This window comes from Bidens hawaiensis, unplaced genomic scaffold (genome assembly GCF_021521415.1).
Source record: "Bidens hawaiensis isolate Kalapana, Puna unplaced genomic scaffold, B.hawaiensis_p1.1 tig00058885_1, whole genome shotgun sequence".
Lineage (NCBI taxonomy): Eukaryota > Viridiplantae > Streptophyta > Magnoliopsida > Asterales > Asteraceae > Bidens > Bidens hawaiensis.
Genome location: NW_027500597.1, coordinates 8,675 through 27,305, shown reverse-complemented (window position 1 = coordinate 27,305; position 18,631 = coordinate 8,675). Strand labels below are relative to the sequence as shown.

General features: G+C 40.0%; 1 protein-coding gene across 1 annotated transcript; it reads left to right on the top strand.

Moving 5' to 3' along the window:
• Positions 1–7,205: 7,205 nt before the first annotated feature.
• LOC143602407 (uncharacterized) lies at positions 7,206–11,559 on the top strand. Its single transcript, XM_077079518.1, has 7 exons — positions 7,206–7,270; positions 7,390–7,535; positions 7,656–7,825; positions 7,912–7,980; positions 10,480–10,697; positions 10,799–10,932; positions 11,036–11,559. The coding sequence occupies exons 1-7, from the start codon at positions 7,206–7,208 to the stop codon at positions 11,557–11,559; spliced, it is 1,326 nt and encodes a 441-aa protein (XP_076935633.1).
• Positions 11,560–18,631: the final 7,072 nt, after the last annotated feature.

Sequence of the window (18,631 nt, the reverse complement as noted above, 5' to 3'; positions counted from 1 at the left end):
TAAGATCAATTTCGGGTAACGGATAACAATCTTTGGGGCATGCTTTGTTTAAGTCCTTGAAATCTATGCACATGCGCCATTGTTTGTTATTCTTCGGTACCATAACGGGATTTGCAACCCATGTTTGATATCTGCTAACGCGTACGATGCCTGCGTCAAGGAGTTCCTTGACTTGGGTTCTACACGCGTTAGTTTGTTCTGGCCCCATTACTCTGCGCTTTTGTACGACTGGCGTAACAGCCGGATCGCACTTGAGCTTATGCTCTGCCTTACTTCGGGGTACACCAGTCATGTCAGCTGGTGTCCACGCGAAGATGTCAGCGTTTTTCTGTAGTAAGCGTTTGAGTAAGGTGCGTGTGGGATCAACAACTGTTGGGCCAATGGTAACGGCCTAGTCAGGGTATTTGCCGTTAAAGGCCCATCTTTCCGGTTCGGTGATGGTTGGTTTAGCCATCTTTGGTTTGGGTTTAGATGAGACAGATGCGATGCATACCTGGGGAATGTCGGTGATCATCGCTACACCCTCAGCTGTTGGCCATCCCATCATGCCGTGGACTGAAGATACCACGGCGTTGAATCTTGCCATCCCGTCTCTTCCAAAGAGAATGTCGTATGTGTGGTGTGGCTTCCTCATCACGACAAAATCCACGTCTTCTGTGCGTGAGTGATTCCCGTCCGTAAGAGTGACGGGGAAAGATAGGATACCCAGGGGGATGTTTGTGCTGCCGTCGAACCCTTCCATCGAGGCGTAGATCGTTTCCAGGCGTTCCTTGTCTTCGTTATCTAGCTTGTCGAAGAACTGCCTGTACATCACCGTTGACGAGGCGCCGTTGTCAGCAAAAGTGCGAGAAGTGATGTAGTGCCCCAGCTGGCTTTTGATGACGATAGGGCCTTCTTTGCTGGGTCCTCATGGCACTCGCGGGAAGCGCACCTCAGCTTCCTTCCACGCGCATGGTTCTGTCGCTCGCCTTTTTCTTCCTCTGATGTTGCCATGAACCATGTTGATGCTGATGTCAACAGGCTTTCGTCCGTTGCCTCTGTACCGGTTATCATTCCTTCCTCCCTTCTTGATTGATGCCACAAGGTGTGCAAGTCTTCCATCCTTGACGAATGTTTCAACAATATCCTTCAAGGATGTACACTCCTCCGTACTATGACCTTTGTCCCGTGGAAGTCACAGGATTTGCTTTGATCTGCATTAGGTCGCTGCCGGATCATTGGAGCTTTTGGCCATGGTAGTTTTTCGGTGGCAAATATCTCCGTGACGCTTTTGGTGAGTGGCGTCCACCGGTGTTTTCGGCTTGAAGGGTGTGTGTTATCTCTTCCGCCAACAAGAGGGTGAGAGCTGGATGAGGTGTCAAAGTTTACCCTTGGCTGCCAAATACCTAGCTTCCTCTTTTTGTTCTGCCGGGCGATCCGAACATTGTTTTCTCTAGTCCTTTGCGTGTAGAGGTGTGTACTCTGGGGAAGATCCCTTCCCAGTTGCTTCTCCGTCTCGACAAAGCGCTTGGCCGCCGTCATGATGGCATCCCATGTGGATGGCATGCCGTCCTTACCCGTCAATGTGCGGATAAGCTCTGGGTATTCGGCGCCCTGGATGAAAGCTGCGCGAACAAGATCTTCACTTATGTTGCCCAGACTCAGCTTTTTGGAGTTGAAGCGAGTGATGAAGTCTAGTAGAGATTCATCCTCCTCTCTAACGCAGTTGAGGATCGTCCACTGTTCTTCAGTATATTTCCTCTGTTTGCTGAAGTGTTGGCTGAACTTGTTCTGAAAGTCCGCCCAATCATTGATGTGGTGGACCGGTAAACGATCGAACCATGCCCTGGCCGCTCCAACCAGAGTCATCTGGAACATATAACACCACGTGGGTTCCGTCCAGTTACTGACGGTTGCCCCCGCAATGAATCTGTTCAAGTGGTCGTCTGGGTCGGATAGACCATCATAAGTGCCGATGTTGGACATTTGTTTGGCACTTCTCGGGGCGATTGCTTCCGCAATGTCCCTTGCAAACTTGGACTTTCCTGCATTTGCAGCAGTTGGTCTAAAGGTTTTGGAGAAGTCACGTGGGTTTCTCCCCGCGTTCGTTGGTTTAAAGGTTTCTCCAAAATTCCTTGTCGGTTGGAAGTCCGTTTCCTTACGCTTCCCTTTTGCCTTATGGCGAGGGTTTGCGTCGGTATCGGATTCTTCCCGCTCATCGTCCGAGTACTCGCACTCACTGTTCATGTTGAGATGTTGGCGAGTACTGCCGAATTCGTCAGCCTGCTGAAGTGAACGCAAGCGTTCATCCAACTCAGCTTGGAACTCTTTCTGACGTGCTTCGGCCCACGCCTTAACTTGATCGAGTGTTTGGCGAGGGACCCTCGTCCGTTTCTCCAACTGGGTATCAGTGAACCCCAGTGAAATATTGTTTACTGCACTTGTCCCGGCTTGGGTAACCGGGGTAGTGTTCGTAAAATTTGTATAACCGCCGGTGTCCCCCCCAGCTGCTGGGGTTGTGGTTACCGGGGTTTCTTGGTCACTTACTGGCTTTGGGACCGGAGTAACGTTAACCATTTCTTCAGAAATTTTGAAAAGACTAAGAATTAGTTCTAGCTTTTATGCACGGATGGCGCCAATGAAGAAACACTATGTGACCCCGGGCAGATTACGGATAATCTGGGGGTTAAATAGATGTTTCCCACGAGGGGTTAGGTCCGGCAAAGATGGTTGTTCTTCAGGTGACCTGCAAAACAGACACCGTAAGCTCGTCACTGAGAAGGGGGGGTTCCTCCTTGTGACCACCCTCCGGCGTGAGAATCAGACTAGATTGCTCTGAATATAAGTGTATATTAAGAGATTGCTAGAGAAGATAAGATAATGAGATATCAGATGATGTCCTTACCATTCCAAGGTGTTGGAGTATTTATAGCCGAAGGTAGGTTTCCAAGAAGGTACAACCGGCTGAATAGTATTCCTGTTCTACCAACAGTGGGCTACGCACAAGCCATGCTGGTTGGTGGATAGGCTGCGGCCGATAGTGACAAGGCCGGCTGTATACTGTTCCTTTACTGCCGGCTATGCACTGTTCCACCAACTGTAGGCTACGCACGTCCCATAGTAAGGGTTGGTGAGTAGGCAGCGGCTAATAGTGACAAACAGTACTAGAGGGTGCTCCTCCTCGTACTGTTGTCGGTGAGCTGTCACCCTGTGATTGGTTCATGGGCTGTTTTGGTCAGATCGTCTGTTTTGCCCATACCTTGGCAGGTATAGTACAAAAGATCTTCCAGAAGCATATGGACTGGCTCATTTGGGCGGGAGTATTCCCGCCTTGCTCATTCCTTCAGGTGACATTACTGAAGTATCAAGAGTTAGTGCCTTGTGCGTGTAGCCTTGCTATCAGTGCGGGTAGCCTTCCCTGATGGCTTGTATCCGCAACTGCGGGAACAAGCGGGGTACTTTACCATTGGGAGGCTTTCCCTGCGGGAACAGCTGGCGTACTGCGCGTAAGGTCTTCATCTCTGAGCATGGTGGGTCCTGCGGAAGCAGTTGGTCGTTGCGCTGACGTCCCTCTTCAAGGTGAGTCTTGCGGGTCCAACTGGGCTCTGCTAGGACCTACCTCTTCAGTAGCTCTATTCATTAAATTATCATTCATCAATAACTCGCACAGCATGCACCACTTCCCGTTGAAAAACAAGTATTAGTCATTTAGATTATTCCCATCAATTTGGTCGGTTGGGTTATTTTTATAAAGAAAATGAAAATGAGCTTATGCGGCAATCAAATTGGGCGACCCGTTTACTATTGCGAATCTATGTCGGTTGGACCATTAATTCTTTTCACTATTAATTGAAAGCATCCTGACCACATATTATTAATAAGTTAGAACATAATCAAGTTTAAATGCATAATAAAATTAAAATATCATAGAACATAATTAAATTTAATTGTCATTACTAAAACACAATTAATTTAAAATTTGTGGTATGGTACTCCATTTCCATTTAAATTTTCATGTTAGTTAATATTTATTTTAAAATATTTTTTACTCTTAGTTTAAAAACTTTCATTTTTTAATTTTCTACTAAAACGAAAATTATATTTAATATAAAATAGTTTGTTTGGTTAGGTTGTTAATGAAAGCGAAAACTTGGAGTTTAGTTGGTTGTGTAGGTGGATAAGAGAGAAATTAATATTTTAATTAATAGTTTTGTTGAGTTAAGTTATGAATAGAATAGTCTTATCTTATCTTATGAAGCTGACAATAGATTCTGTGATCAAATGCCACTTGACAAAATTTCTCATTACGAGAGAGTTATTTTAACGATCCATGGGCCTAAATAACATAGATGTCCATGAAAATATGAAATAAGGAGTGCGATTTGGTAATACAGTAATTTGGGCCAAACCTAATAAGTCCAAATTGGATCTTATTGTTTGACGAAACTGTTTTTGCTTGATTGGGGGGCTAAGCCAACTTAGACAAGAAGTCGTACGGGATAGTGGGACCCCTCCACACATTTATACATTATATAATACAAATATAATATTTTTAATGGTGAAAGAAAGTGAGGATATTTAAGAAACGTTTGGAATTTTATTTGACGTTTTGTAGACGCCTAGCGTTGGCCATGCTTTAATATGGTGATATGTTAAAAAAAAGTGAAGTAATAATTTTCTAAGGTATTTTAAGAGTGTATTTAAAAAAAAAAAGGTGTATACTATTAAACTTCCAATGTTTAACATTGAGAGGAAAGTTAATGTAGATAAAGTAATCTAAGTTCTACCAATCACATACTATAATTATTTATATTTTTTTTTCAGATAGTCATTGGTTCCGTATCTCAAATAATTTTAGTCTCAGGAGCGGTCCTCAGTCTTTACCTGAGTAAACCCAACTTTCTAGAATTCAGCACGAGTAGCTTCTTAAGATTTCCCGTCATTCATAAAACCTTACACTTGCATAGTTTTTTGTGAGTATTTGTCATCATATCATACGATGTTGTATTATATGAAATGAAGATGGCTCTACACTCGGTCATTTTTCCGTCTTTAAAATGACACAGGTTATAATATGCGACCATGTATAAAAGGTAGCTTGAATATTTATGCTTTTAGTTCATATTCAACTAGTTTAACTTTATAACCGGACTAAAAGCTAGTTCTCTACTTAACTTTAGTTGTACATTATTATTATTTTTTTACAACGGCGACTTTCTTATATTTAGCTATCGTACTCTTTAAATTTGGAGAGTCTCGTTGCCCCACTTTGGTCATATTATGTTGTCTTAACCGGGCCCACGCTGGCTTCAGAGTTCGGCTTGGCCGTTCTCTCGGGAAACTATACCACCGGCTGTCACTTGATAATCGTAGTGCCACCATAAGAGCAGACCTCTCTGGCCTAACACACGGTGGGACGAAAACTCAGGTGGGCTCGAGGTTCAAGCTGACAACTTTTACACAAGGCGTAGCTCAAAATTTTCCTTGCTAATATCCACCCAAAGTGACACAAATATGAATCAAACTTAAGTATTTATTAGAAAACTCAAACCTCCTACCTCACGTCCCAAGTGAGGGATTACACATTAAATATTTACAATTGTACCTTTTTTAAGTTCAATATTCAATAATATAACCTCTCTTTTTCGTTTTTATTTTGCCACTGCATAACGTTTGTCAGTGAAAGAGTACATGCGTTTCAAACTTTCAATGGTCCGCATTTTTCGCGTGCATTTAATTTGCCTTAATTGCCAACCTACGCGCATGTAACGCGCCTATGTCGAACATAGTTAGTTACCAGTTCAAGATAGTTTTGTCTCAAAAGTCAAAACTCATAACCACATAAATAAAATCACATAAAAATGTTTATAAATTGAGAAAACAGTTCAAACTACATAAATTAAACTAAACCATGTAACAAACCGAAGCGACATAATTCGGTTGGTATCGGTTAAGTTTGTTATCGCACCAACAATAAATTTGTAAGTTGTCTAAAACTGCATTGGCATGTACAACTTATGATCAAAGAGACACAAATTCAATTGGTATCGGTTAGGTTCATTACGGTACTAGAATAAACTTTAAAAGTAAATTACTAAACGATCATAATAGTAGTGGCTCTCGTAAACCTTATAATAAAAAAAACATATTTAAAATTACATTTATTTGGTCGGTAAAACTCGGGGATTACGGTTGCGATTCTACGCAAATTCGGTCGGTATCGATTAGGTTCGTTACAATACCGAAAGTAAACCCAAAAAGAATTTTGTTAAATTAACACATTTAAAAAAAACGCATTTAACACACCGGTTAGGTTTGTTGTGGGACCATTATCTCCTTTTACTAGTATATAAAACCAGTCGTAGCGGTGTGAAAGTCGTTTACAATTTTGTGTTACCTTAATGCCGAAACAAACCATGCTACCTATTCGCACAATAGATAAAAGAGAAAAATGCTAGTGAGAACCATATCGAAGCTTTAAAGCTATGAGACACAATCCAAAACTTAATCAAATCATATCGAACATCCGTGTAATTTATTCTTCCATTTACTTATTCTCTCACTTAATCCCAACTATCGTCTTTTGGTCGCCGTCGGTCCCAATTAATAAATTAGCTACTGACAGTCCCAACTTTTAACATATTTGTCCCAACGGTTCGCGACTAACAGATTCCTAGCGCCGTTAATTGCAGCCAGAAAAACATTTTTTTGCCGGAAAACTCACATTCTTTCCAGAAAACTCAACATTTTTGTCCCAAACATCTTTGTAACTTTGTATCGGACCTTTAGAAACCTTTTTCCAGTAAAAACCCCAATTATTGAGGTCGTCGGAACCCTAGAACCATCGTCGGAATCGGTTGGTGGTGCTCAAGTGGTGGTAGATGGTAGGTGGTGAGTCAATTTGTGGTGGCGGTGTTCGGGTGGTGTTTTCTGGAAAAAAAAATGTGACTTTTCCGACAAAAACATTTTTCCAGTGACTTGCAACTAACGGTGTTAGGATTTCGTTAGTCGCGGACCATTGAGAACAAATACGTTAAAAGTTGGGACCGTCAGCAGCCAATTCATTAGTTGAGACCGACAGTAACAAAAGAAGATAGTTAGGATTAAAAAAAACCGATATACCGTAATAAATTTACAATTGCAAGTCAGCAGGTGGGTGAAGACCTAAAGCATCACAATTGTAGCCACTAAAATGGGCCATAAACATAATCTTGACCCAAACAGAAATGGTCAAACGAGCCAGTCCAGTAAACATACTCTCTGGCCTCAGTCCGGTATTCAGCAGTTTCAAGTACATGTGCATTCAGCATAAACAACTGTATCTTATGTGACAGAAATCCAGGTGTAAACTAAATAGAAATAAATAAAAATATGCATGCTTATACGCAAATGGTTGGCTTACGATGCCAGGAAATGTGCATTTAAGATGCTTCATGGGTCAATGAGGGAGCACTACAGTAAACTTGGGTCTTACTTGGCAGCTTTGAAAGAAATAAATCCAACTTCAACCTTTGAGTTAGTAACTGTCCCACCAGGGTTCAATAACCAGGAACCAGGTTCAAACTTGGAGACATTCTTTAGATTGTTTGTGTGTTTTGATGGGGTGAAGAGGGGATTTTTGGCTGGTTGTAGGAAATTTTTGTGTTTGGATGGTTGTTTTTTGAAAACATTTTTAGGGGGTATGTTGTTGGTTGCAATTGGGAGAGATGCTAATGACCAAATGTACCCTATGGCATGGGCTGTTGTTGATGGTGAGTCTAATGATAGTTGGGAATGGTTCATGGAAGAACTAAGAAAATGCCTAGATGGTGGAAAGGACTGGACACTTGTCTCTGACCAACAAAAGGTATGACTTCACTTTGTTAATATCTAAGTTATAAGTTGTAAGTTCTAGATGTCTAAAGTTTATTTGATTTGGAATAATAATGACAGGGACTAGTGAATGCTGTATCTTTGATTTGGAAAAATTCGGAGCATAGAAACTGTGCAAGGCACATCTATGTAACATCCCGAAATTTCCAAAATGATATTAATTATATTACTTAATAATAGAGGGAAAGTTTACTCGGGTTATCGGGAAATAAATAAATAGAGTAGGAGTTGGTATGGGTCGGGCTAGTGTTGGGTAATGGATAGGGGTTATGGACTTGGGTTATGAAAGAAGGAAGGAGAGTCCATGGGCTTAAGCCCATGATTCCTAAATATGAATACCATTAACCACCATTTAATCCTCATTCTCACATATTCCATACACCACCAAAACACACACGACCCGAACCAAGATCCGAAGGCGAAAACCCGAGCTTGTTGGTGCTGGAACGTTGTGACGGACCAAAACAACATCAAGGCTTCCGTGTTCGTAGTTCGACTCGTTCAAGGTACGGTTATAGTTAGAAATCGTTCGTGTAGGTTCGGGTTGATTTGAGAAATGATAGATCTGAGTTTGTATGGTAAAAACGAATCCAACAAAGCTAATCTTACTGAAAATGGTTATGATTTGATGGGTTAATCGATTGATAAAAAGAACCCGTAACCTATATGCCTAAATCGCACCCTTTAAACATCGATGTTAGGTCGATTTGATGGTTGGGGTTTGTAGGCGCTGGTCAGACGATCCCATGGGTACCTAAATCGAGTTATTTGGTTAAGAAACGAAGGTAATTAAGGGATTTAAGAACGAACAGTAGCTGCAGACGACAACTTCGCCTGCAAGCTAAGTTCGCCTGATGAACTTCGCCTGCAAGCTAAGTTCGCCTGATGACAACTTCGCCTAAAGCCAAGTTCGCCTGATGACAACTTCGCCTAAAGCCAAGTTCGCCTGATGACAACTTCGCCTAAAGCCAAGTTCGCCTGATGACAACTTCGCCTAAAGCTAAGTTCGCCTAAGGTTTAACTTCGCCTAAAGCTAAGTTCGCCTAAGGTTTAACTTCGCCTAAAGTCAAGTTCGATTAGAGAATAGATTAAAACGATAAGTAAAAGTAAGCTAATACTAGGCCACCAGATTAGATCAGGCGAGTATTGATACGTGTAACTTATACAGTCAGCCGAGCTCAGTTAAAGAAGGGATTTACAACTATCAGAGGAAGAAGCAGAGTTCAGGTGAGTTTCTAGCCCCATTCCTTGTTATGTTTTCGGGGCTGTGTGCATACTCGATGTGTTGTTAATACATTTATCCTAAGTGATAAGTTTATGCCATATGTGATATATGTGATGGATATGAATGATTGCTTATCGGTACGCGAACGATCTTCGGATATTGCGCGTACTGTCAGGTTAAAAATAAAGGTACGAATATTATATATCGAAGATGTATGAATATTCAAATGAATACTTGTCGGGGCGTGAACGATCTTCGGATATTGCACGTAACGACAAGGGGTATGGTTGTTAAATGAAGGATGTAAAGAACGCCTAGAGTGTTTTATGCTATAATGTAATTATTGTATATGTGAAGTATGTGTATACAGGTACACGAATGGTATGTGAGTTCTACGTTCGACATAGTAAGTTAGGATGACAAATCCCTCTAACTTCTGTTGGACATAGACTTGGCAGGTGATGGCGTAGTTAAGGACTGCGAGCCTTATACGCGATGTAGATGATAGATGTAAACGTAGATAGGGACGGTGGGCCTTATACGTGTTATAGGAGATAGACGCCAACGTAGATAAGGACTGCGGACCTTATACGTAACGTAGATAAGGACTGCGGACCTTATACGTAATATAGATAGGCGTCAGCACAGGAAAGGACTGTGGACCTTATACGTGCTTTAGCATAGGGGAGGACTGCGGACCTCGTACGTGCTATGAATTAGGTTGCAACATAGGGAAGGACCGTGGACCTTGTACGTGTTGTGGATGTATGATGGTATAGGGAAGGACCGCGGACCTTGTACGTACCATGAATGGTGAACATAGGTAAGGACTGCGGACCTTTTACGTGTTCACGATCGTGAGTACAGGTATAGACGGCGGACTATGAACGTACTCTCGGTAGACTGAGGTTAGTGATTGTAGATATGTATGTATGTATGGTAGCAAGTATGTATGTAGAACAGAAGGGTAACTAGTGAAGTATGGATATGTATCTTCGGATATGTATGTATGTGTTGTATTGTATGGCGTACGATTAACTAGGACTCACTCAGCGTAGCTGACTTTTAGTATGCACGCAGGTGAGTAGGATGAGGCAGCTCGCTTGAGGAGACACGTGGTACTGAATAAGAGGCTGGCATCGGAAGACTCAAGACGTTTAAGTTAAATGTTTCGATTATTTTGAAAGACAAAATGATGTTTTAAGACAAGACGTGTTTTGTTATGAAATGTTTTATGAAAGTTTTTATATTCCGCGAAAGTTTTAATGAACTCTGATTTGTAAGAACTATGTTTATGAGTAAATCCGACGCTAAAGTAAGGCTACCGGGTTCGGGGCCTTACAATCTATGCAAACTGGAAAAAGAAGTTCAAGGGTAAAGAGTTAAAGACATATTATTGGCAGGCATGTAGGGCTTATAATGAGCCTGACTTCAATGATGCTATCAAGGAGATGAGAGCAATATCAGCTGATGCAGTGGAGGCTTTCATGAAACAGAATCCTAATTGCTTTGTAAGGTGCTTTCTTAAGGGTCATACATCTTGTGATGTCATAGTTAGTAACATGGCTGAGACTTTTAATGGAACCATAGTTGAGGCAAGATCTATGCATATTATAGACATGTTAGAGTCAATCAGGGCCTCAACAATGACAAGGATAATTACTAAGCATTCTCAAATGTTAGCTAAAGATGTTATTGTGTGATACAAACTAAACTTGATAGAGGAAAAAAATGGGCTCATAAATGTACAGTGTTCCCATCAGCATATAATGTGTTCCAAGTTAAAGACTTTGCTGATGATCTTGCTGTGGACTTGAATAACAGAACATGTTCATGTAGGAAGTGGAACTTAGCAGGTAGATTAACCATTAATCATTCAATAATTAAGTTATATTCATACAAATGTGTATAAAAAAAACTATATTTTGACAGGTATACCATGTAAGCATGTGTGTGCAGTTGCTGGGTTTCTTGGAAGAAATGCTGAAGAATTTGTTCATGATTGTTATCTTAAGGAGGCATATTTAAGGTCATATTCATACACAATTCCACCCTTGCCTAGTGAGAGGTACTGGCCAAGAGTTGATTATCCTTTGGACCCTCCTCCCATCAAAAGTCAACCAGGAAGACCAAAGACAAAAAGAAAGAAAGATCCCCATGAAGATCCTAAAAAGCCAGGTAAATTGACAAAACATGGAGGAGAAATGACTTGTAGCAATTGCAAAGAAACTGGTTATAACATTAGAAAGTGTACAAAACCTAAGACTTCTAAGAATAAAGCCACATCAAAATCTGGTGCAAGGGGAAGGTCAACAAGGTCAACTCAAGCCACACATGAAAGTCAACCAACACAGCAGTCAGTAGGTTCTAAGAGGCCAAGGGGGATGACCAAAGATATGCCAAGTCAACCAACACAACAATCAACAAGTTCTAAGAGGCCAAGAGGAAACACAAAGGCCAAAGGCAAGGGGAAAGCTACTTGATGGTTTATGGTTAATGTTTAAGTATGCTAATAATGTTTTTTGGAATGTTTAAGACTGTTAATGGTTAATTATGTTTATGTAATGATGCTGACTTGTGTGATTTATGTTCCCTATGTACTGATTAACTAATGTATTTTGCAACATGTTGGGACTTATATTTTAGACCGACGCATCGAATTATTATTATTATGGGTGAAAAATAATTAGTATTTTTGGTCTCAACCAAGGGTGGATGGCTTGAAGACCAAGACATGCTAGACTAGTATAAATAGATGTATTTGTTAATTTGTCTAGTATGAGTGTATTGTGTGAGATCTAGGGTTTATCTCTTTGAGAGAGCCGCCGCCTCCAGGATGAGCTCTCCTGGAGGTGGCTGATCTTTATTGTATGTATGTGTGTATGTATGAGTGATTTGTAATGACAATCTTTTGGTTAATAAAATCATACCGCTACCTCTTTATCTTTGTGAATCGATTGCATATGTTTGTTTATCCAGCTTATTGTTCATTGTAATCGATTCAGGCTCTCATTGGAAAATCATTGATTGATGATGCAGAAAAGAAGTCTGGATGTCCCGAGCATGATAAGAATGGTCTCGAGTATGTAAAATGACTAAGTGTTACTTCGAGCACAGCTTATCTCGAGCATATCGAGCACATCAAGTTTGGATTCGAGCACATGAACCCCGAGCACATCCTGGTTTAAATCTCTTTTGGTCTCGAGCACACTTTGTTCTCAAGCAAACCTTCTTCGAGCACACTTTGCTTTTGTGCATGCTCAGGAAAAGATAGAAAAACATATTTTCGAGCAAGGTCTTGAGCATACCTGATGACAGATAGAAAGCAAGGTCTCGTGCATGGTCTCAAGCATGCTCGAGTAAAGGCAGAAGCATGCTCGATTAACAATAGAAAAATACGTTTTCTCGAGCAAGGGCCTCGAGCAAGCCCTCGAGCATGCTCGACACAGAACACTATTTTCTCGAGCAAGGGCCTCGAGCAAGCCCTCCAGCATGCTCGATGTGAGAAAAAGTAAGTATTTTCTCGAGCAAGGTCCATGCTTGAGCAAAAAAAAAAATTGAGCACGCTCGATTTAAAAATAAATAAATAAATAAAAAATAATAAAAAAAATAAATAAAAATTATTATGAGTGTGCTTGTGAAGGGATTTAAAGGACTTGTGTGCTCGTGAACCGATAATCCATGCTCGTGAATGACTTACACTTGAGATTTTTGGTGCCGTTGCTCGTTTGACCAAGCTGAGCTATATGGAAGATATATACCAAGGGTATTTTGGTAAATTTTATCCGATCATCAACAAGCAAAAGGAAATCAAAGCCTTATCAATTTTTCACAAACTTCATCAAAGAGCTTTACAAGAACAAGTGTTGACCAAGCTTACGGATTTTATCCCTTATGAGTGTCAACCAACATAATGTTTTGTTTATCTTTGTTTATTACAGAATCAACAATCTTGATATGGATGGTCAAGGTTGTTTCACCCATACTTGATTTGAAGATACAATTTTCAAAGACAATTGCAACGAAATTAGGGGAGTAAAAATTCTTGAATTTCATTGCAAATTGCTTGCTTCAAATCAAGTGAAAGACTCAAGTTAAGGAAAAGTTGATCCAGATCGATAATCCAAGATTCTTTAGAGATGTTTCAATGTTTGTGAGTTTTCAGATTTCCTAGTACGGTTGAGAAGATAGAGTCATCACTAGTAACATGGTGAACGGATGATCAGTAGAGTTTAACCTCCTATGAAAACAGTCACTTGACAATCAAGAACGGGTTATGGTTGACTTGAATGCTATCTTGATTCAAGGAATGGTTTGAAGATGATTTACAAGGAAAGAAACAAGTTTGAAGAATGAAAGATTATTTGATGATCACATTGAGTTTATTTCTTTTTGTGATGACCTTGCTACTTGAAGTTGATCTTTGAAGTTCAAAACCTCGTTCATATGCCTATACAACTGTATCCAAAAGTGATATAAGAGATATGATTAGAAATGAACAATGGGAGAAGCTTAACGTGAGGGGAACAAGTTCAACGAAAAACAACGGGTTTTTGAGGTGGTCATGGAAGAAAACTCGATGGCATCGGTCTAAGGGGGAGATTGTAATCTGATAGGATCTGATATGGGCATTATGGTAATCTGTTTTGGTCAATATTGAGACATATGCAGGTCAATATGTCTGTCTGGGCATTTGGTCATTTTGACTAATCTGATTTGGTCAATATGCATTATCTTTTGGACAATATGCTGGTCTTTTATTTTGGTCATCAATCTGATATGGGCATTATGGTCATTTTGACTAATTAATTTGACTAATCTGATTTGGTCCAAATATGCTGGTCAACATGACTAATTTGATTTGATCAATATGTCTGATTTTTTGTCATATTCTTTGATTAATCTGATATGGGCAATATGGTCATTTTTGACTAATTTGTTCATTTGTGATGTTGCCATTTTGACTAATCTGTTCACTATGTTTGATCTTTTATGTTGTTAATATGTATGTGCAGATAGACTCGTTGATAAGCATCCATTTTTGGCACACAAATAAAGTCCACCATATATTGAGAACAACATCCATTAACATTAACATATTACATGAAATTGATAACAACATTAACATTAACTTATTACATGAAATTGATAGCCAAGGTCCCAAGAAAACAGATTACATTCCATACACCATGTTCTTTAACCAACACGACATTTTCACACAAATAAAGTCCACCATAGTGTTATGACAATAATTGATATACCTAAAACACTATTACTCTTCCAATTGGACTTTTTCAGTGAGAGTTGAAGCTTCAAATTTTTGTTCTCTTCTTCCAACATCATGTTCTTAATTTTAAATTTTCTATTTGCATCTCTTTTATTTCTTGATCTTTTCTTGAACCACATTCCTTTAAGAAGTAATCAAAATCTTCTTTCCACATAAAGAATTTACAGTCTTGATTCTAGCCACAACAAGAAAGAATTTATTGATTTAGATACAAAAGTAAACTTGAAAACCAAAAAATGTACTCACAGGCCATAAAGAGCAACCATAGAATTTATCCCTATTTCGAGAACCACTGTGACCAACAACCCTACGAATTGCAATCAAATCGTGGTTGCAATAGACATTGCCCTGTAAATCAAGCTTGAATTTTTACGAGTAGATGTACAAGACGATGATGAACTCATTGCTAGTAGAATGTGATTAGGGCTTGATATTATAATTGATTCAATGATTCAATTAGGGTTCTGGACATCAATTGGGGATTTGATTTGGGGATTGAGCCGTTGAAGAGAGTTAAGGATCTGGATATAAGATATATGTATAAACCAATAATCCACGGTGGCTGCCACGTAATATGATTTTTCCAACTCAGATTGACACGTAAGCAAAAACATAACGGAGTTAGTGCTCCGTCAGTCGCGGACTGGTGGAAGCAACGAATGTGTTGGGACCGTTGCCAGCCAAAATGAAAGTTGGAACCAGCGCCGAAAAAAATGAAAAAGTTGGGACCAATAAAAACCATTTTTCCTTTTAGAAATGTTGTTGATTTGCTTTGGCTAGGATCAAAACAAGTCATTTTAAAAGGGTATCAGTTTAGTTTAGGTCAACAAGTCAATATAAAAAAACATCGATTTCATTCTTTTTAAAATCGCATTGATCTGGTTATGGTCATATATACCTGGTTAATTTAAAAGATATCGATTTGGTTCGTGTTTAAATGGGTCATTCTAGAAGCGTAACGATTTTATTCTGGTCAAAACATGTCATTTTAAAAAGGTTTAGATTTGGTTCTGGTTCTTAAATGAGCTTTGAATGTGTTTCAATTTTTGAGGGTGCGGGACTTTTCACATGAAATGTAAAACTAGTTTTCATAGTTAGTTAGTCACTATGTTTGTTAGATTGGTATATGAATGTTTATGTCGTCAATTGTGTTCCCGGTCCATGAATAAAAGAAGCCTGAATCATTCTTGGATGCTTATCGGGAATCTTTCCTAGATGCTTATATTCTGATTTGTTTGCTTTCCAGAATAATGTTAGTGAAGTTTGTTTGTTTGTTTTATATTAATATTAGTTTTTAAAGTTTATGAAGTTAATGTTTTAGAGTTTTAAATTTTCTTCGTAGACATTCTACTATATAAAGTTATTTTTTGTAAGTTTATGTATTTAAGTACTTTGTTTACGTATAAATATGAATTGCAATTAAAAATCATATTGTTTCAAAAAATATATTAAAAAATAATTTATCGTTTGAAATTGTATATATGTTTACTTGACGATTTATATATTTTCAGCCGTGTCGTGCACGAGTCAATAACCTAGTTTTTACTAAAGTAAAAAGGAAAATTGGTTTTTAATAATCTCAGCTATATCATATTTGCAAATAATAGTTTTAACTTCACTCTTGGCTTGTGACGGTCTCAACTAAAGGTATATTTTTTACCAACAGTCTACAACTAACGGAGTTAATTATTCGTTAGTCTGATACTTACATGACAAGCTTAGCTAGTTGTCAACAAACATTTATGAGGAAACCTAGTCTTGTCTTCGATGCAATAAAACAGTTTTGAATTTTAATTTAGAAATCCAGATGTGAACACAACACAAGTATAAATAATTCATGAATCAAACAAAAGTAATAACGTGCAAAATTGTCCAAATATATGTACCATAGTTTGTCCTTTTTATCTAAAGTTCTATTGAGCTTTAAAGTTTTAGATTTTTTTTGATGTGAACACAAGTATTGATAATTCATGTAATCAAACAGAAGTATTAACGTATAAAATTGTTAAAGTGTGTAGCATAGTTTATCTTTTTTTGTTATAAATTCTATTGAGCATTTTAGTTTTAGATTGTTATAGTTTCTGAAGAAACACTAAGTGACCCCGGGCAGATTATGGGTAATCTGGGGGCTAGGTAATGTTTCCCACGAAGGTTAGGTCCAGCAGAGTAAGTTGTACTTCAGGGAACCTGCAAAACAGACACCGTAAGCTCGTCACTGAGAAGGGGGGGGTTCCTCCTTGTGACCACCCTCCGGCGTGAGAATCAGTCTATATTGCTCTTTGAATATAAAAGTATATGAATCTATTAGAGCAGTTATCAAGTAAGTTATACGAGATAGTAGATGATCTTACCATTCCAAGATATTGGAGTATTTATAGCCGAAGGTAGGTTTTCTAGAAGGTACAGCCGGCTGAATAGTATTCCTGTTCAACCAACAGTGGATTACGCACAGGCCATACTGGTTGGTGGGTAGGTTACAGCCAACAGTAATAAAGTCGGCTGCACTATTCCACCAACTGTAGACTATGCACGTCCCACTGACTGTGGATTGTACGCAGGCCATGCTGGTTGGTGAATAGGTTACGGCCAACAGTAATACTATTCCACCAACTGTAGGCTGCGCATGCTCCACAGTAAGGGTTGGTGAGTAGGCAGCGGCTAATAGTGACAAACAGTACTAGAGGGTGCTCTTCCTCGCACTGTTGTCGGTGAGCTGTCACCCTGTGATTGGCTCATGGGCTGTTCTGGTCAGATCGTCTGTCCTATCCATACCTTGGTAGGTATGGTACAAAAGATCTTTCAGAATCAGACTGGCTCATTTGGGCGGGATTGTTCCCGCCTTGCTCATGCCTTCACGTGACTGCTGAAGTAGCTAGTGTCTTGTGCGTGTAGCCCTGCTGTCTGCGGGTAGCCTTCCCTGATGGCTTGTATCCGCAACTGCGGGAACAGGCGGGGTACTTCACCATTGGGAGGCTTTCCCTGCGTGTACAGCTTGCGTACTGCGCGTAAGATTCTATGAGCATGGTGGGTCCTGCGGGAGCAGATGGCCTTTGCGCAGACGTCCATGTTCAAGGTGAGTCTTGCGGGACCAACTGGTCTCTGCTGGGACCTACCTCTTCAAGTCCCCCCAGTCCAATGTTCTTCTCACGAATGTTTAATAAAGTGAGGTGAACTTTTGGACTTTAAGCAAGGGGTTTTGAAAAGGGGTTTTTGTAAGGTTTTCCATGGGGGTTCTTCCCGCGGAAGTCCTTGTCACTTGCAGAAATTCCCGAGTTTCCTGCTTGGTCTTAGGGTATGATGCGGGTAGGTCTGTAACCTCCTCGCAAGTCAGGAGCATTGAGTCCCAGTTGTATGTATTTTCCATGAGGTTTTGGTAGTTTTGAACATAGTGATCAATTATGTTAAGACCACCAATTCCATCCTGGAGCTTCAAACAACGTAGTTCTCGATGTTCCCGCTATGCGGGGATGTTATTTCCGTTTCCGCAAGCATTGCCCAGAAGATCCTTCTTGGTTTCAATTCCCAGCGGAGCACTAGGTATGTGGAGGGTTTTGCCTTAACACTGTACCTGCGTCCGTCTTACGGTTACTTGTTCACCAAGGTTCTTGGCTTCAATTCCCTGCGGGTGCTAGGTATGTAAAGGGTTTTGCCTTAACACTGTACCCGCAGCCGGCTTACGGTTACTTGTTTGCCAAGGGGTAAGGGGTATTTTCCCGCTTACTTTTTAATATTTTCGAATTTTGAATTTTGAAATTCGAAGAGTTGGTGAAAAGATAAACCTCTGAAACGTCGTGCGACGGTTTCTTCTGACTGTGTCAGGACGTGCAGGAAGTTATGGTGACGTGACAGAACATGGTCATTCCAGTCGCTTTTTCAGGCGCGTGGGCGCGATTTTTCGGGCGCGTGGCCGCGAAATTACTGGCATACGTCCTTTCAACAGCTGTTGCCAGCTTGCTTTTTGCCACGTGTCATAGTTTCATTGCACATTCGATTTCTCTCTCCTCCGCATTAAATTCACCGCATTAATTGCGATTACTATATAAAGGGGGAGAGGGTTATTTGCAATTCACACTTTCCACTTTCATCTCTTCTTCTCCAGTAATTTCCGGCGAATTTCTCTTTTTCAGTAAAGCATTACTCTGAAATCTTTTCTTTTTCCACCATGTCTTCTCATGATACTGATGATCAGAAGACTGCTGGCGAATGCCAGTGTTCTCTTCCTGTCGATCTGTACGAGTATATCGTCAGGAAGTTCATGCTCGAGTCTC